This window comes from Oncorhynchus clarkii, chromosome 10, assembly GCF_045791955.1.
Source record: "Oncorhynchus clarkii lewisi isolate Uvic-CL-2024 chromosome 10, UVic_Ocla_1.0, whole genome shotgun sequence".
Taxonomy (NCBI): Eukaryota; Metazoa; Chordata; class Actinopteri; order Salmoniformes; family Salmonidae; genus Oncorhynchus; species Oncorhynchus clarkii.
Genome location: NC_092156.1, coordinates 2,651,303 through 2,666,884, shown reverse-complemented (window position 1 = coordinate 2,666,884; position 15,582 = coordinate 2,651,303). Strand labels below are relative to the sequence as shown.

The 15,582-nt window shown below is 46.6% G+C and overlaps 1 protein-coding gene across 2 annotated transcripts in view; it reads right to left on the bottom strand.

Moving 5' to 3' along the window:
• Positions 1–600: 600 nt before the first annotated feature.
• LOC139417915 (mothers against decapentaplegic homolog 9-like) overlaps positions 601–15,582 on the bottom strand; it is a 33,606-nt gene continuing 18,624 nt past the window's right edge. The window contains exons 4-7 of one of the 2 annotated variants that reach the window (XM_071166907.1): positions 12,703–12,810; positions 12,324–12,545; positions 4,945–5,201; positions 601–2,880 (exon numbers count right to left, since the gene is read on the bottom strand). In XM_071166907.1, the coding sequence (XP_071023008.1) occupies positions 2,737–2,880; positions 4,945–5,201; positions 12,324–12,545; positions 12,703–12,810 (731 nt within the window). In that variant the 3' untranslated portion in view covers positions 601–2,736. Of the gene's footprint in view, positions 2,881–4,944; positions 5,202–12,323; positions 12,546–12,702; positions 12,814–15,582 lie in introns of both variants that reach the window. The other variant, XM_071166906.1, reaches the window with a different exon arrangement.

The window sequence follows — 15,582 nt, the reverse complement described above, 5'->3', positions numbered from 1 at the left end:
GGCAGAGAGGGTCGGATTAACTACACACAGAGCCTAAGTGCGGCTGGGGCCGACAGATAAACAAGCAGAATGGATTACCGTGATTAATGGACAGTCCAGCATGCATCAGCTATGTAGCCAAGTGATCAGTGTCCAAGGGGCAGCGGTGGATGGGGCAGGGAAGCTGGACTGGCGAGTGTTATCCAGGTTAGAAACTAACAATGACCAAATAGCTTGTAGCCAGTTAGCTGGTTAGCTTCTGGAGGTTCTTGAGTGTGTTCTAAAAATGTAAAGATAATAGCGGTTCCGTATCACATTGGGTGAGGCAGGTTACCGGAAGGTATAAACAAATTAAAAATCGAAAAGGGATAGAAAGTAAATATGGGTTCAGTGAGTGTTTGGGACGCGGCGATTCAGACGGTTAGCAGGCCTGTGCTAACAAGCTAACAGTTAGTAGACGGTGCTAAACACGGTAGCAGTTAGCGGACCGGGCTAAACAAGCTAGCAGTTAGCAGGCCGAATTTGCAAGCAAGGAGATAGCAAGGGCTAGAGAGTTAGCCTTTGGGGACGTCGCGATGGGGGTATCTGTTTATTCCTCTTCATGCAGTGACATCGATGGACCGGAAAATGTTTGACCTCTGTCATTGCCAACAAAGGGTATATAACAAAGTATTGAGATAAACTTTTGTTATTGACCAAATACTTATTTTCCACCATAATTTGCAAATAAATTCATTAAAAATCCTACAATGTGATTTTCTGAATTTTTTTTCTCATTTTGTCTGTCATAGTTGAATTGTACCTATGATGAAAATTACAGGCCTCTCTCATCTTTTTAAGTGGGAGAACTTGCACAATTGGTGGCTGACTAATTACTTGTTTTGCCCCACTGTATATCCCATGTTCCCTTGATGCATCTCAAATGGAACCCTATGTCCTATGTAACACACAGCTATTGACCAGGGCTCTACAGGACTCCCATAGGGCTCCACATGGCTCCAGAGGGCTCTACAGGACTCCCATAGGGCTCTACAGGACTCTACAGGACTCCCATAGGGCTCCACATGGCTCCAGAGGGCTCTACAGGACTCCCACATGGCTCCAATAGGGCTCTACAGGACTCCCATAGGGTTCTACAGGACTCTACAGGACTCCCATAGGGCTCTACAGGGCTCTACAGGACACATAGGGCTCTACAGGACTCACATTGGGCTCTACAGGGCTCTATAGGGCTCTACAGGACTCCCATAGGGCTCTACAGGACTCCCATAGGGCTCTACAGGACTCCCATAGGGCTCCCACAGGGCTCTACAGGACTCCCACAGGGCTCTACAGGACTCCCATAGGGCTCCAATAGGGCTGTATAGGACTCCCATAGGGCTCCAATAGGGCTCTACAGGACTCCCATAGGGCTCTACATGACTCCAATAGGGCTCTACAGGACTCCCATAGGGCTCTACAGGACTCCCATAGGGCTCCACAGGGCTCCAATAGGGCTCTACAGGACTCCCATAGGGCTCTGCAGGACTCCAATAGGGCTCTACAGGACTCAAATAGGGCTCTACAGGACTCCCATAGGGCTCCAATAGGGCTCTAAAGGACTCCCATAGGGCTCCAATAGGGCTCTACAGGACTCCCATAGGGCTCTACAGGACTCCCATAGGGCTCTACAGGACTCCCATAGGGCTCCAATAGGGCTCTACAGGACTCCAATAGGGCTCTACAGGACTCCCATAGGGCTCTACAGGACTCCCACAGGGCTCTACAGGACTCACATAGGGCTCTGGTCAACAGTAGTGCCCTGTAAAGGTAACAGGGTACCATTTGGGACACATTCCTTGTCTGTGAGTGCAGTTAAAGGTTTATTTAAAGGTTTATTTAAGCAGCTACGTGTGGTTGAATGCTGCCTTGTAGCTCACAGTAAACGAAAGGCTGTCTGAAGGACCATTAAAACCATGGTTACGACACTAGTAGCTACAACCATACCATGTGTGTGTGTGTGTGAAGCGTTGTTCCTATCTGCAGCACTGACAGAAAGCTACGGTAGTGCAACCTACTCGTGATTACCTGCCATGAACTGAAACATAATGTGGTTTAATTCAGAACTGATGGTTGTTTCCAGTAAGGCTATTTCCAATAGCATCAATGGAGATAAGCACAGAGACACATGGAGATGTGTGTGTGTGTGTGTGTGTTAGGACACAGAGGAGATGGGGCTGTGTGTGTTAGGACACAGAGGAGATGGGGCTGTGTGTGAGGAGACGGGGTTGTGTGTGTTAGGACACAGAGATTGGGCTGTGTGTTAGGACACAGAGGAGATGGGGCTGTGTGTGAGGAGACGGGGTTGTGTGTGTTAGGACATAGAGGAGATGGGGCTGTGTGTGAGGAGACGGGGTTGTGTGTGTTAGGACACAGAGGAGATGGGGCTGTGAGTGTTAGGACACAGAGGATATGGGGCTGTGTGTGTTAGGACACAGAGGAGATGAAGTTGTGAGTGTGTGTTAGGACACAGAGGAGATGGGGCTGTGAGTGTTAGGACACAGAGGAGATGGGGCTGTGTGTGTTAGGACACAGAGGAGATGAGGTTGTGAGTGTGTGTTAGGACACAGAGGAGATGGGGCTGTGAGTGTTAGGACACAGAGGAGATGGGGCTGTGAGTGTTAGGACACAGAGGAGATGGGGTTGTGAGTGTGTGTTAGGACACAGAGGAGATGGGGCTGTGAGTGTTAGGACACAGAGGAGATGGGGCTGTGTGTGTTAGGACACAGAGGAGATGGGGTTGTGGGGAGAGCCCATCTGTGTGAGGACCTTGTCCAGCCATTGCAGAGGGCCGTGCAGGTGCACCTCTATCCAGCAGGGGGTGCTGGTGACGTCCTGGCGGTGGTACTCTGCACCCCAGCCCTGCACAGCGGAAGTAAATACAATTATCAGTTGGGTCACATTCATTAGTGCACACTGTAGCGAAACAGCGCAAAAGGGTTTGGCAACATAAAAGGAAAATGGGTGTTTCTTGTAGGATAAGTTCAGTTCACCCCTCCATGTTTCAGTTAGTTTTCTTCTGTTTCAGTCCATTTTCTTCGGTCTGCCTAGTGAACTAGTGAATTTCACCTCGTGTTCTGTTTGGTGAACTAGTGAATTTCACCTTGTGTTCTGTTTGGTGACTAGTGAATTTAACCTCGTGTTCTGTTTGGTGACTAGTGAATTTCACCTTGTGTTCTGTTTGGTGACTAGTGAATTTAACCTTGTGTGTATGTGTGTGTGCTAGAGGTCGACCGATTCTGATTTTCAACGCCGATACCGATACTGATTATTGGAGGACCATAAAGCCGATACTGATTATTGGAGGACCAAATAAAGCCGATACTGATTATTGGAGGACCAAATAAAGCCGATACTGATTATTGGAGGACCAAATAAAGCCGATACTGATTATTGGAGGACCAAATAAAGCCAATACTGATTAATCGGTCGATTTTCTATATATATTTTTGTAATAATGACAACTATAACAAGACTGAATGAACAATGAATACCTTTATTTTAACTTAATATAACACAAAAATAACATCTATTTAGTCTCAAATAAATAATGAAACATGTTCAATTTGGTTTAAATAATGCAAAAACAAAGTGTTGGAGAAGAGAGTAAAAGTGCAATATGTGCCATGTAAAAAAGCCAACGTTTAAGTCCCTTGCTCAAAACATGAGAACATTCCCAGTTCTTCAATATTCCCAGTTAAGCAGTTTTAGGTTTTAGTTATTATAGGAATTATGACGCGTCAACTATTTCTCTCTCTACCATTTGTATTTCAAATACCTCTAACTATTGGATGTTATTATAGGCACTGTATTATTGCCTGCCTAATCTCTGGAGCCTTGAAGTCATAAAAAGCGTTGTGCTTCAAGCATGCTAAGAGCTGCTGGCAAACGCAGGAAAGTGCTGTTTGAATGAATGCTTACGAGCCTGCTGCTGCCTACCACCGCTCAGACAGACTGCTCTATCAAATCATAGACTTAAATATAATAAACACAGAAATACGAGCCTATGGTCATTAATATGGTTAAATCCGTAAACTATCAATTCGAAAGCAAAATGTTTCTTCTTTTAGTGAACTTGAAACTTGAAATTGGCCCTAATTATTCGGCCATGCCGAGTAATCGGTCGACCTCTAGTGTAACGGATGTGAAATGGCTAGCTAGTTAGCGGTGGTGCCCGCTAATAGCGTTTCAATCTGGTGACGTCACTCGCTCTGAGACCTTGAAGTAGTGGTTCCCCCCTTTGCTCTGCAAGGGCCGCGGCTTTTGTGAAGCGATGGGTAATGATGCTTCGTGGGTGACTGTTGTTGATGTGTGCAGAGGGTCCCTGGTTCGCGCCCGGGCCGGGGCGAGGGGACAGACTAAAGTTGTACTGTTATCTGAGTTTGTGTATCTGTCACTAGATACGTCCGTGACCAATACGTGTGTTCCGGAACCCTGTGTCATCACTACAGGCTGGAGCCAAAGATCAGAAAAACACAGCGTTGAGTTACCGTGGAAACAGCGGAACGTCATTCAGCAACACATTCTACTTAATGTCTTAAAGTTCTTCTTACAAACAGCACTTTACTGCTGAAATCAAGTCAAATCATAAACCATAAATGTTGAGCAAATATAAAAAGCAGTTGAATGCACCCTGGGCTGTAAAGATCTGTGTTGTACACTAGTAAAGAACATTGTTTCACCGGACATCTCAGTACTCTTTTCTGTAGACAAAACATCTGTTCAAATGTGATGAATCATTTCAGAGCCGTATTCACTGCCCATGTCGAGGTCACGTGACAGAACGACAATAATAACCACGACAGGCATTACCTTGACAAAGCTCATTGGGATGGTGCACATCTTGGTGAGTTCGTAGACCACCTCGAACCTGTAACCCACTGGCCATTCACACCCTGACCCTTAACTCCTGACCCCGATAGTTACCTTGACGAAGCTCATGCGTATAGTACACATCTTGGTGAGTTCGTAGACCACCTCGAAGCCGTGGTTGACGGACTGAGAGAGGAGCTCGGCGAACAGCTGGTTGTTGAAGATCTTCAGACTACAGCCGCTGGGGATCTTACACACGGTGGTGGCATGGAAACCATGCTGATAGTTACAGTTACGACTCTGGACGAAGATACTGCTGTCACTCAGACACTCGGCATACACCTCACCACCCACGTAGTAGAGATGAACACCTGGAGGGGGAGGGAGGGAGAGAGAGGGGGAGAGAGAGAGAGTAGAGTTAGGAGAGTTAGGAGTCTGGACGAAGATATTGCTGTCACTCAAACACTCAGCACACACCTCACCACCACGTAGTGGAGATGGACACCTGGAGGGAGGGGGAGAGAGAGAGAGAGAGAGAGAGGAGAGTTAGGAGTCTGGACGAAGATATTGCTGTCACTCAAACACTCAGCACACACCTCACCACCCACGTAGTAGAGATGGACACCTGGAGGGGGAGGGAGAGAGAGAGAGAGAGAGAGAGAGAGAGAGAGAGAGAGAGAGGGAGAGAGGAGAGTTAGGACTCTGGACGAAGATACTAGTATCGCTCAGACACACAGAATACACAACCCCTACATATTAGAGATGAACACCTGGGAGGGAGGGAGGGAGGGAGAGAGAGAGAGAGACAGAGAGAGAGAGAGAGAGACAGAGAGAGAGAGAGAGAGAGAGAGGAGAGTTAGGAGTCTGGATGAAGATATTGCTGTCACTCAAACACTCAGCACACACCTCACCACCCACATAGTAGAGATGGGTACCTGGAGGGAGGGGGAGAGTGTGAGGGAGAGAGAGGGAGAGAGGAGAGTTAGGACTCTCGACGAAGATACTAGTATCGCTCAGACACACGGAATCCACAACCCCTACATATTAGAGATGAACACCTGGGAGGGAGGGAGGGAGAGAGAGAGAGAGAGAGAGAGAGATAGAGAGAGAGAGAGAGGTAGTGAGAGGGGCTTAGGGTAAGAGGAATGAAGAGGAGGGAGGAAGGGGGATGGAGAGAGAGAGAGGTAGTGAGAAGGGCTTAGGGTGGGAGAAATGAAGAGGAGGGAGGAAGGGGGATGGAGAGAGAAAAGGGTTAACATTCTTGACATCATTGCTACCTGCTACTGTGTCTTGGCAGAAAAGAGGACAAATGTAGACTTTACAGTGGTTACCTGTGTGTGTGTGTGTGTGTGTGTGTGTGTGTACAGTTGAAGTCGGAAGTTTACATACACTTAGGTTGGAGTCATTAAAACTAGTTTTTCAACCACTCCACAAATATCTTGTTAACAAACTATAGTATTGGCAAGTCGGTTAGGACATCTACTTTGTGCATGGCAAAAATTGATGTCATGGCTTTAGAAGCTTCTGATAGGCTAATCATTTGAGTCAATTGAAGGTGTACCTGTGGATGTATTTTCAAGGTATACCTTCAAACTCAGTGCCTCTTTGCTTGACATCATTGGAAAATCTAAAGAAATCAGCCAAGACCTCAGAAAATAAATTGTAGACCTCCACAAGTCTGGTTCATCCTTGGGAGCCATTTCCAAACGCCTGAATGTACCACGTTCATCTGTACAAACAATAGTATGCAAGTATAAACACCATGGGACCATACAGCTGTCATACCGCTCAGGAAGGAGATGTGTTCTGTCTCCTAGAGATGAACGTACTTTGGTGCGAAAAGTGCAAATCAATCCCAGAACAACAGCAAAGGACCTTGTGAAGATGCTGGAGGAAACAGGTACAAAAGTATCTATATCCACAGTAAAATGAGTCCTATATCGACATAACCTGAAACCGCTCAGCAAGGAAGAAGCCACTGCTCCAAAACCGGCATAAAAAAGCCAGACTACGGTTTGCAACTACACATGGGGACAAAGATCGGACTTTTTGGAGAAATGTCCTCTGGTCTGATTAAACAAAAATAGAACTGTTTGGCCATAATGACCATCGTTATGTTTGGAGGAAAAAGGGGGAGGCTTGCAAGCCAAAGAACACCATCCCAACCGTGAAGCACGGGGGTGGCAGCATCATGTTGTGGGGGTGCTTTGCTGCAGGAGGGACTGGTGCACTTCACAAAATAGATGGCTTCATTAGGAAGGATAATTATTTAGATATATTGAAGCAACATCTCAAGACATCAGTCAGGAAGTTAAAGCTTGGTCGCAAATGGGTCTTCCAAATGGACAATGACTCAAGCATACTTCCAAAGTTGTGGCAAAATGGCTCAAGGACAACAAAGTCAAGGTATTGGAGTGGCCATCACAAAGCCCTGACCTCAAATCTATGGCAAATGTGTGGGCAGAACTGAAAAAGCGTGTGACCAAGGAGGCCTACAAACCTGACTCAGTTACACCAGCTCTATCAGGAGGGATGGGACAAAATTCACCCAACTTATTGTGGGAAGCTTGTGGAAGGCTACCAGAAACATTTGACCCAAGTTAAACAATCTAAAGGCAATGCTACCAAATACTACTTGAGTGTATGTAAACTTCTGACCCACTGGGAATGTGATGAAAGAAATAAAAGCTGAAATAAATCACTCTCTCTACTATTATTCTGACATTTCACATTCTTAAAATAAAGTGGTGATCCTAACTGACCAAAAACAGGGGATTGTTACTAGGACTAAATGTCAGGAATTGTGAAAAACTGAGTTTAAATGTATTTGGCGTATGTAAACTTCTGACTTCAACTGTATGTTCATGTGTGTTTGTGAGAAGCGTGTGTGTTTTTGTGTGTGTGTGTGAGAAGCGTGTGTGTTTTTGTGTGTTTGTGTGTGTGTGTGAGAAGAGCGAGGGGAGGGGGGCAACAGTGGCGTGTGGGGGCCCAAAACACACATTTTAACGGGAATCCATGGCAACACCATGAGAAAAAACAACACAGGTACACTCTTAGAAAGAAAAGGTTCTAGGTAGAACCATACGGGGTCGATCAGTAGAACCATACAGGATCGGTCAGTAGAACCATACGGGGTCGATCAGTAGAACCGTACGGGGTCGGTCAGTAGAACCATACGGGGACGATCAGTAGAACCATACAGGGTCGGTCAGTAGAACCATACGGGGTCGATCAGTAGAACCATACGGGGTCGGTCAGTAGAACCATACGGGGTCGGTCAGTAGAACCATACGGGGTCGGTCAGTAGAACCATACAGGGTCGATCAGTAGAACCATACGGGGTCGATCAGTAGAACCATACGGGGTCGATCAGTAGAACCGTACAGGGTCGGTCAGTAGAACCATACGGGGTCGGTCAGTAGAACCATACAGGGTCGGTCAGTAGAACCAGACAGGGTTGATCAGTAGAACCATACGGGGTCGATCAGTAGAACCGTACAGGGTCGGCGTACAGGGTGGGTCAGCAGAACCGTACAGGGTCAGTCAGTATAACCGTACAGGGTCGATCAGTAGAACCATACAGGGTTTGTCGGTTTGTCCCCATAGGGGAACCCTTTTTGGTGCAGAGAGTCCTACCTGGAACCCTGTATAAATGGTTCTACATGGAACCGTGTATAAATGGTTCTACATGGAACCGTGTATAAACGGTTCTCCCTGGAACCCTGTATAAATGGTTCTACCTGGAACCCCGTATAAATGGTTCTACATGGAACCGTGTATAAATGGTTCTCCCTGGAACCCTGTATAAATGGTTCTACATGGAACCGTGTATAAATGGTTCTACATGGAACCGTGTTTAAATGGTTCTACCTGGAACCCTGTATAAACGGTTCTCCCTGGAACCCTGTATAAACGGTTCTACCTGGAACCCTGTATAAACGGTTCTCCCTGGAACCCTGTATAAACGGTTCTACCTGGAACCCTGTATAAACGGTTCTCCCTGGAACCCTGTATAAACGGTTCTACCTGGAACCCTGTATAAACGGTTCTCCCTGGAACCCTGTATAAACGGTTCTACCTGGGACCCTGTATAAACGGTTCAACCTGGAACCCTGTATAAACGGTTCTACATGGAACCGTGTATAAACGGTTCTACCTGGAACCCTGTATAAACGGTTCTCCCTGGAACCCTGTATAAATGGTTCTACATGGAACCGTGTATAAATGGTTCTACATGGAACCGTGTATAAACGGTTCTCCCTGGAACCCTGTATAAATGGTTCTACCTGGAACCCCGTATAAATGGTTCTACATGGAACCGTGTATAAATGGTTCTCCCTGGAACCCTGTATAAATGGTTCTAAATGGAACCGTGTATAAATGGTTCTACATGGAACCGTGTTTAAATGGTTCTACCTGGAACCCTGTATAAACGGTTCTCCCTGGAACCCTGTATAAACGGTTCTACCTGGAACCCTGTATAAACGGTTCTACCTGGAACCCTGTATCAACGGTTCTACCTGGAACCCTGTATAAACGGTTCTACCTGGAACCCTGTATAAACGGTTCTACCTGGAACCCTGTATAAACGGTTCTACCTGGAACCCTGTATAAACGGTTCTACCTGGAACCCTGTATAAACGGTTCTACCTGGAACCCTGTATAAACGGTTCTACCTGGAACCCTGTATAAACGGTTCTACCTGGAACCCTGTATAAACGGTTCTACCTGGAACCCTGTATAAACGGTTCTCCCTGGAACCCTGTATAAACGGTTCTCCCTGGAACCCTGTATAAACGGTTCTACCTGGAACCCTGTATAAACGGTTCTCCCTGGAACCCTGTATAAACGGTTCAACCTGGAACCCTGTATAAACGGTTCTACCTGGAACCCTGTATAAACGGTTCTCCCTGGAACCCTGTATAAACGGTTCTACATGGAACCCTGTATAAACGGTTCAACCTGGAACCCTGTATAAACGGTTCTACCTGGAACCCTGTATAAACGGTTCTACCTGGAACCCTGTATAAACGGTTCAACCTGGAACCCTGTATAAACGGTTCTACCTGGAACCCTGTATAAACGGTTCTACCTGGAACCCTGTATAAACGGTTCTACCTGGAACCCTGTATAAACGGTTCTACCTGGAACACTGTATAAACGGTTCTACCTGGAACCCTGTATAAACGGTTCTACCTGGAACCCTGTATAAACGGTTCAACCTGGAACCCTGTATAAACGGTTCTACCTGGAACCCTGTATAAACGGTTCTACCTGGAACCCTGTATAAACGGTTCTACCTGGAACCCTGTATAAACGGTTCAACCTGGAACCCTTTTATTGTCTAAAAAGTCCAGCCTTTTAGCCTTTAAAATAAAAGAGTTTATGACGATACATTACATACAATACATTACACTCTAACCACTAGACTACCTGCCCCCCCTACACTCTAACCACTAGACTACCTGCCTCCTCTACACTCTAACCACTAGGCTACCTGCCCCCCCTACACTCTAACCACTAGACTACCTGCCCCCCCTACACTCTAACCACTAGACTACCTGCCCCCCCCTACACTCTAACCACTAGGCTACCTGCCCCTCTACACTCTAACCACTAGACTACCTACCCCCCCAGGTTCCTACATTACATACAATACATTACACTCTAACCACTAGACTACCTGCCCCCCCAGGTTACTACATTACATACAATACATTACACTCTAACCACTAGACTACCTGCCCCCCCTACACTCTAACCACTAGACTACCTGCCACCCCAGGTTACTACATTACATACAGTACATTACACTCTAACCACTAGACTACCTGCCCCCCCTACACTCTAACCACTAGACTACCTGCCACCCCAGGTTACTACATTACATACAGTACATTACACTCTAACCACTAGACTACCTGCCCCCCCTACACTCTAACCACTAGACTACCTACCCCCCCAGGTTACTACATTACATACAGTACATTACACTCTAACCACTAGACTACCTGCCCCCCCTACACTCTAACCACTAGACTACCTACCCCCCCAGGTTACTACATTACATACAATACATTACACTCTAACCACTAGACTACTTGCCCCCCCTACACTCTAACCACTAGACTACCTACCCCCCCAGGTTACTACATTACATACAATACATTACACTCTAACCACTAGACTACCTGCCCCCCCTACACTCTAACCACTAGGCTACCTGCCCCCCCAGGTTCCTACATTACATACAGTACCAATCAAAGATTCTTTATTTTCACATTGTAGAATAATAGTGAAGACAACAAAACAATGAAATAACATATATGGAATCATGTAGTAACCAAAAAAGTGTTGAAATTCTTCAAAGTAGCCACCCTTTGATGACAGCCTTGCACACTCTTGACCTATACTGCACTACACCTTGACCAGGGAAATGGAGCGAGAGAGAGAGAGTTGAGATGGAGAGAGGAGATACAGTACACTACTATTGACCAGGGAAATGGCCCCCTATTCTCTATACAGTACACTACTATTGACCAGGGAAATGGCCCAGTATTCCCTATACAGTACACTACTATTGACCAGGGAAATGGCCCCCTATTCCCTATACAGTACAATACTATTGACCAGGGCAAAGGCCCCCTGTTGTCTATACAGTACACTACTATTGACCAGGGAATAGGCCCCCTGTTGTCTATACAGTACACTACTATTGACCAGGGCAAAGGCCCCCTATTGTCTATATAGTACACTACTATTGACCAGGGAAATGGCCCCCTATTCCCTATACAGTACAATCCTATTGACCAGGGCAAAGGCCCCCTATTGTCTACACAGTACACTACTATTGACCAGGGAAATGGCCCCCTGTTGTCTATATAGTACACTACTATTGACCAGGGAAATGGCCCTCTATTCCCTATATAGTACACTACTATTGACCAGGGAAATGGCCCCCTATTCTCTATACAGTACACTACTATTGACCAGGGAAATGGCTCCGTATTCCCTATACAGTACACTACTATTGACCAGGGCAAAGGCACCCTATTGTCTATACAGTACACTACTATTGACCAGGGAAATGGTCCCCTGTTCCCTATATAGTACACTACTGTTGACCAGGGAAATGGACCCCTATTCTCTATACAGTACACTACTACCGACCAGGGAAATGGCCCCCTGTTGTCTATACAGTACACTACTATTGACCAGGGAAATGGCCCCCTATTCCCTATATAGTACACTACTATTGACCAGGGAAATGGCCCCCTATTACCTATATAGTACACTACTATTGACCAGGGCCCAGTGTGGGAAGCACAGCAGAAGTGACTAGTCATTTCCTTTCTGAAGATGACGCCAATTGTTTAAGTGCAATGACTGATGGCTAGTTGTTTACACAGAGGAAACCAACACATATTTCACATTTTGTTAATTAATGAACAATTCATTAATTAATGTGTGCGTGTGTGTGTGTGTGTTCTCACCTTTTCCTATGTGCCTGCGTGTGTGTTCGATGGTTGAGTTGCGGTTGACGTTAGACAGCAGGCCGAGACAGAAGCGGTTGTTGTTGTTGGAGGGGTCGGTGAAGCCGTCTACCAGGACGCTACGGGACGAGGCGTGGAACGTCTCTCTGACACGGTTATTCAGCTCGTAGTACGCCACTGAACACCAGTACTCTGGCTCCTCATAACACACAGGCCGCAGGTCTACACAGAGAGGACGGAGGGGGTTAGAGTGTATGTGTTACACTCTGTGTGTGTGTGTGTGTGTGTGTGTGTGTGTGTGTGTGTGTGTTACACTCTGTGTGTGTGTGTGTGTGTGTGTGTGTGTGTGTGTATGAGTGTGTGTATGAGTGTGTGTTACCTCTGTGTGGAGCTGAGAAGGTGAGCTTGTGTGTGTTAGAGGGGTCTCCAGGTTTGACGTCCTCTGTTGGGGCCGTCTCCATCATGTTATAGGGGGGAGGGGGGGTCTCTGCTGGGGGGAGGACAGGGGAAAAGAGGAGAGAGGAGGGGTTGATGGAGGGCGAAGGGGGAAGAGAGGGGAGAGGAGGGCATGAGGGAGGGCGAAGGGGGAAGAGAGGGGAGAGGAGGGGATGAGGGAGGGCGAAGGGGGAAGAGAGGGGAGAGGAGGGGATGAGGGAGGGCGAAGGGGGAAGAGAGGGGAGAGGAGGAGATGAGGGAGGGCGAAGGGGGAAGAGAGGGGAGAGGAGGGGATGAGGGAGGGCGAAGGGGGAAGAGAGGGGAGAGGAGGAGATGAGGGAGGGCGAAGGGGGAAGAGAGGGGAGGAGAAAGGAAGAGAGGAATTACAGCACATCCAAAAGATGCAAATGGTTAAAATCATTAAAAAAAAAAATATTGCAATGAAAAGACAATAACAGCTTTTTGATCCTTATTGAGGTGGTACAGTAGTAGGAGGAGTTCTAGCTAGTAGTAGTAGGAGGAGTTATAGCTAGCAGTAGTAGGAGGAGTTCTAGCTAGTAGTAGTAGGAGGAGTTCTAGCTAGTAGTAGTAGGAGGAGTTATAGCTAGCAGTAGTAGGAGGAGTTCTAGCTAGCAGTAGTAGGAGGAGTTCTAGCTGGTAGTAGTAGGAGGAGTTCTAGCTAGTAGTAGTAGGAGGAGTTCTAGCTAGCAGTAGTAGGAGGAGTTCTAGCTAGTAGTAGTAGGAGGAGTTATAGCTAGCAGTAGTAGGAGGAGTTCTAGCTAGTAGTAGTAGGAGGAGTTCTAGCTAGTAGTAGTAGGAGGAGTTCTAGCTAGTAGTAGTAGGAGGAGTTCTAGCTAGTAGTAGTAGGAGGAGTTCTAGCTAGTAGTAGTAGGAGGAGTTCTAGCTAGTAGTAGTAGGAGGAGTTCTAGCTAGTAGTAGTAGGAGGAGTTCTAGCTAGTAGTAGTAGGAGGAGTTCTAGCTAGTAGTAGTAGGAGGAGTTCTAGCTAGTAGTAGTAGGAGGAGTTCTAGCTAGTAGTAGTAGGAGGAGTTCTAGCTAGTAGTAGTAGGAGGAGTTGTAGCTAGCAGTAGTAGTAGGAGGAGTTATAGCTAGCAGTAGTAGTAGGAGGAGTTATAGCTAGCAGTAGTAGGAGGAGTTCTAGCTAGTAGTAGTAGGAGGAGTTCTAGCTAGTAGTAGTAGGAGGAGTTCTAGCTAGTAGTAGTAGGAGGAGTTCTAGCTAGTAGTAGTAGGAGGAGTTCTAGCTAGTAGTAGTAGGAGGAGTTCTAGCTAGCAGTAGTAGGAGGAGTTATAGCTAGCATTAGTAGGAGGAGGAGTTATAGCAAGCAGTAGCAGGAGGAGTTATAGCTAGCAGTAGTATGAGGAGTTATAGCTAGCAGTAGTAGAAGGAGGAGTTATAGCTAGCAGTAGTAGTAGGAGGAGTTATAGCTAGCAGTAGTAGGAGGAGTTATAGCTAGCAGTAGTAGGAGGAGTTATAGCTAGCAGCAGTAGTAGGAGGAGTTACAGCTAGCAGCAGCAGTAGTAGGAGGAGTTATAGCTAGCAGTAGTAGGAGGAGGAGTTATAGCTAGCAGTAGCAGGAGGAGTTATAGCTAGCATTAGTAGGAGGAGTTATAGCTAGCAGTAGTAGGAGGAGGAGTTATAGCTAGCAGTAGTAGGAGGAGGAGTTACAGCTAGCAGCAGCAGTAGGAGGAGTTATAGCTAGCAGTAGTAGGAGGAGTTATAGCTAGCAGTAGTAGGAGGAGTTATAGCTAGCAGCAGTAGGAGGAGGAGTTACAGCTAGCAACAGCAGTAGTAGTAGGAGTTATAGCAGCAGTAGTAGGAGGAGGAGTTATAGCAAGCAGGAGGAGGAGTAGTTGTAGCTAGCAGTAGTAGGAGGAGTTATAGCTAGCAGTAGTAGGAGGAGGTGTTATAGCTAGCAGTAGTAGGACGAGGAGTTATAGCTAGCAGCAGTAGGAGGAGGAGTTATAGCTAGCTGTAGTAAGAGGAGGAGTTATAGCTAGCAGCAGTAGGAGGAGGAGTTATAGCTAGCAGTAGTAGGAGGAGGAGTTATAGCAAGCAGTAGCAGGAGGAGGAGTTAGAGCTAGCAGTAGTAGGAGGAGGAGTTATAGCTAGCTGTAGTAGGAGGAGGAGTTATAGCTAGCTGTAGTAAGAGGAGGAGTTATAGCTAGCAGCAGTAGGAGGAGGAGTTATAGCTAGCAGTAGTAGGAGGAGGAGTTATAGCAAGCAGTAGCAGGAGGAGGAGTTAGAGCTAGCAGTAGTAGTAGTAGGAGTTTAAGCTAGCAGCAGCAGTAGGAGGAGTTTAAGCTAGCAGCAATAGTAGGAGGAGTTATAGCTAGCAGCAGTAGTAGGAGGATTTATAGCTAGCAGTAGTAGGAGGATGAGTTATAGCTAGCAGTAGTAGGTGGAGGAGTTACAGTTAGCAGCAGTAGGAGGAGTTATAGCTAGCAGTAGTAGGAGGAGTTATAGCTAGCAGTAGTAGGAGGAGGAGTTACAGCTAGCATTAGTAGGAGGAGGAGTTACAGCTAGCAGCAGCAGTAGGAGGAGTTATAGCTAGCAGTAGTAGGAGGAGTTATAGCTAGCAGTAGTAGGAGGAGTTATAGCTAGCAGCAGTAGGAGGAGGAGTTACAGCTAGCAACAGCAGTAGTAGGAGGAGTTATAGCTAGCAGTAGTAGGAGGAGGAGTTATAGCAAGCAGTAGCAGGAGGAGTTATAGCTAGCAGTAGTAGGAGGAGTTATAGCTAGCAGTAGTAGGAGGAGTTATAGCTAGCCGCAATAGAAGGAGGAGTTATAGCAGGCATTAGTAGTAGG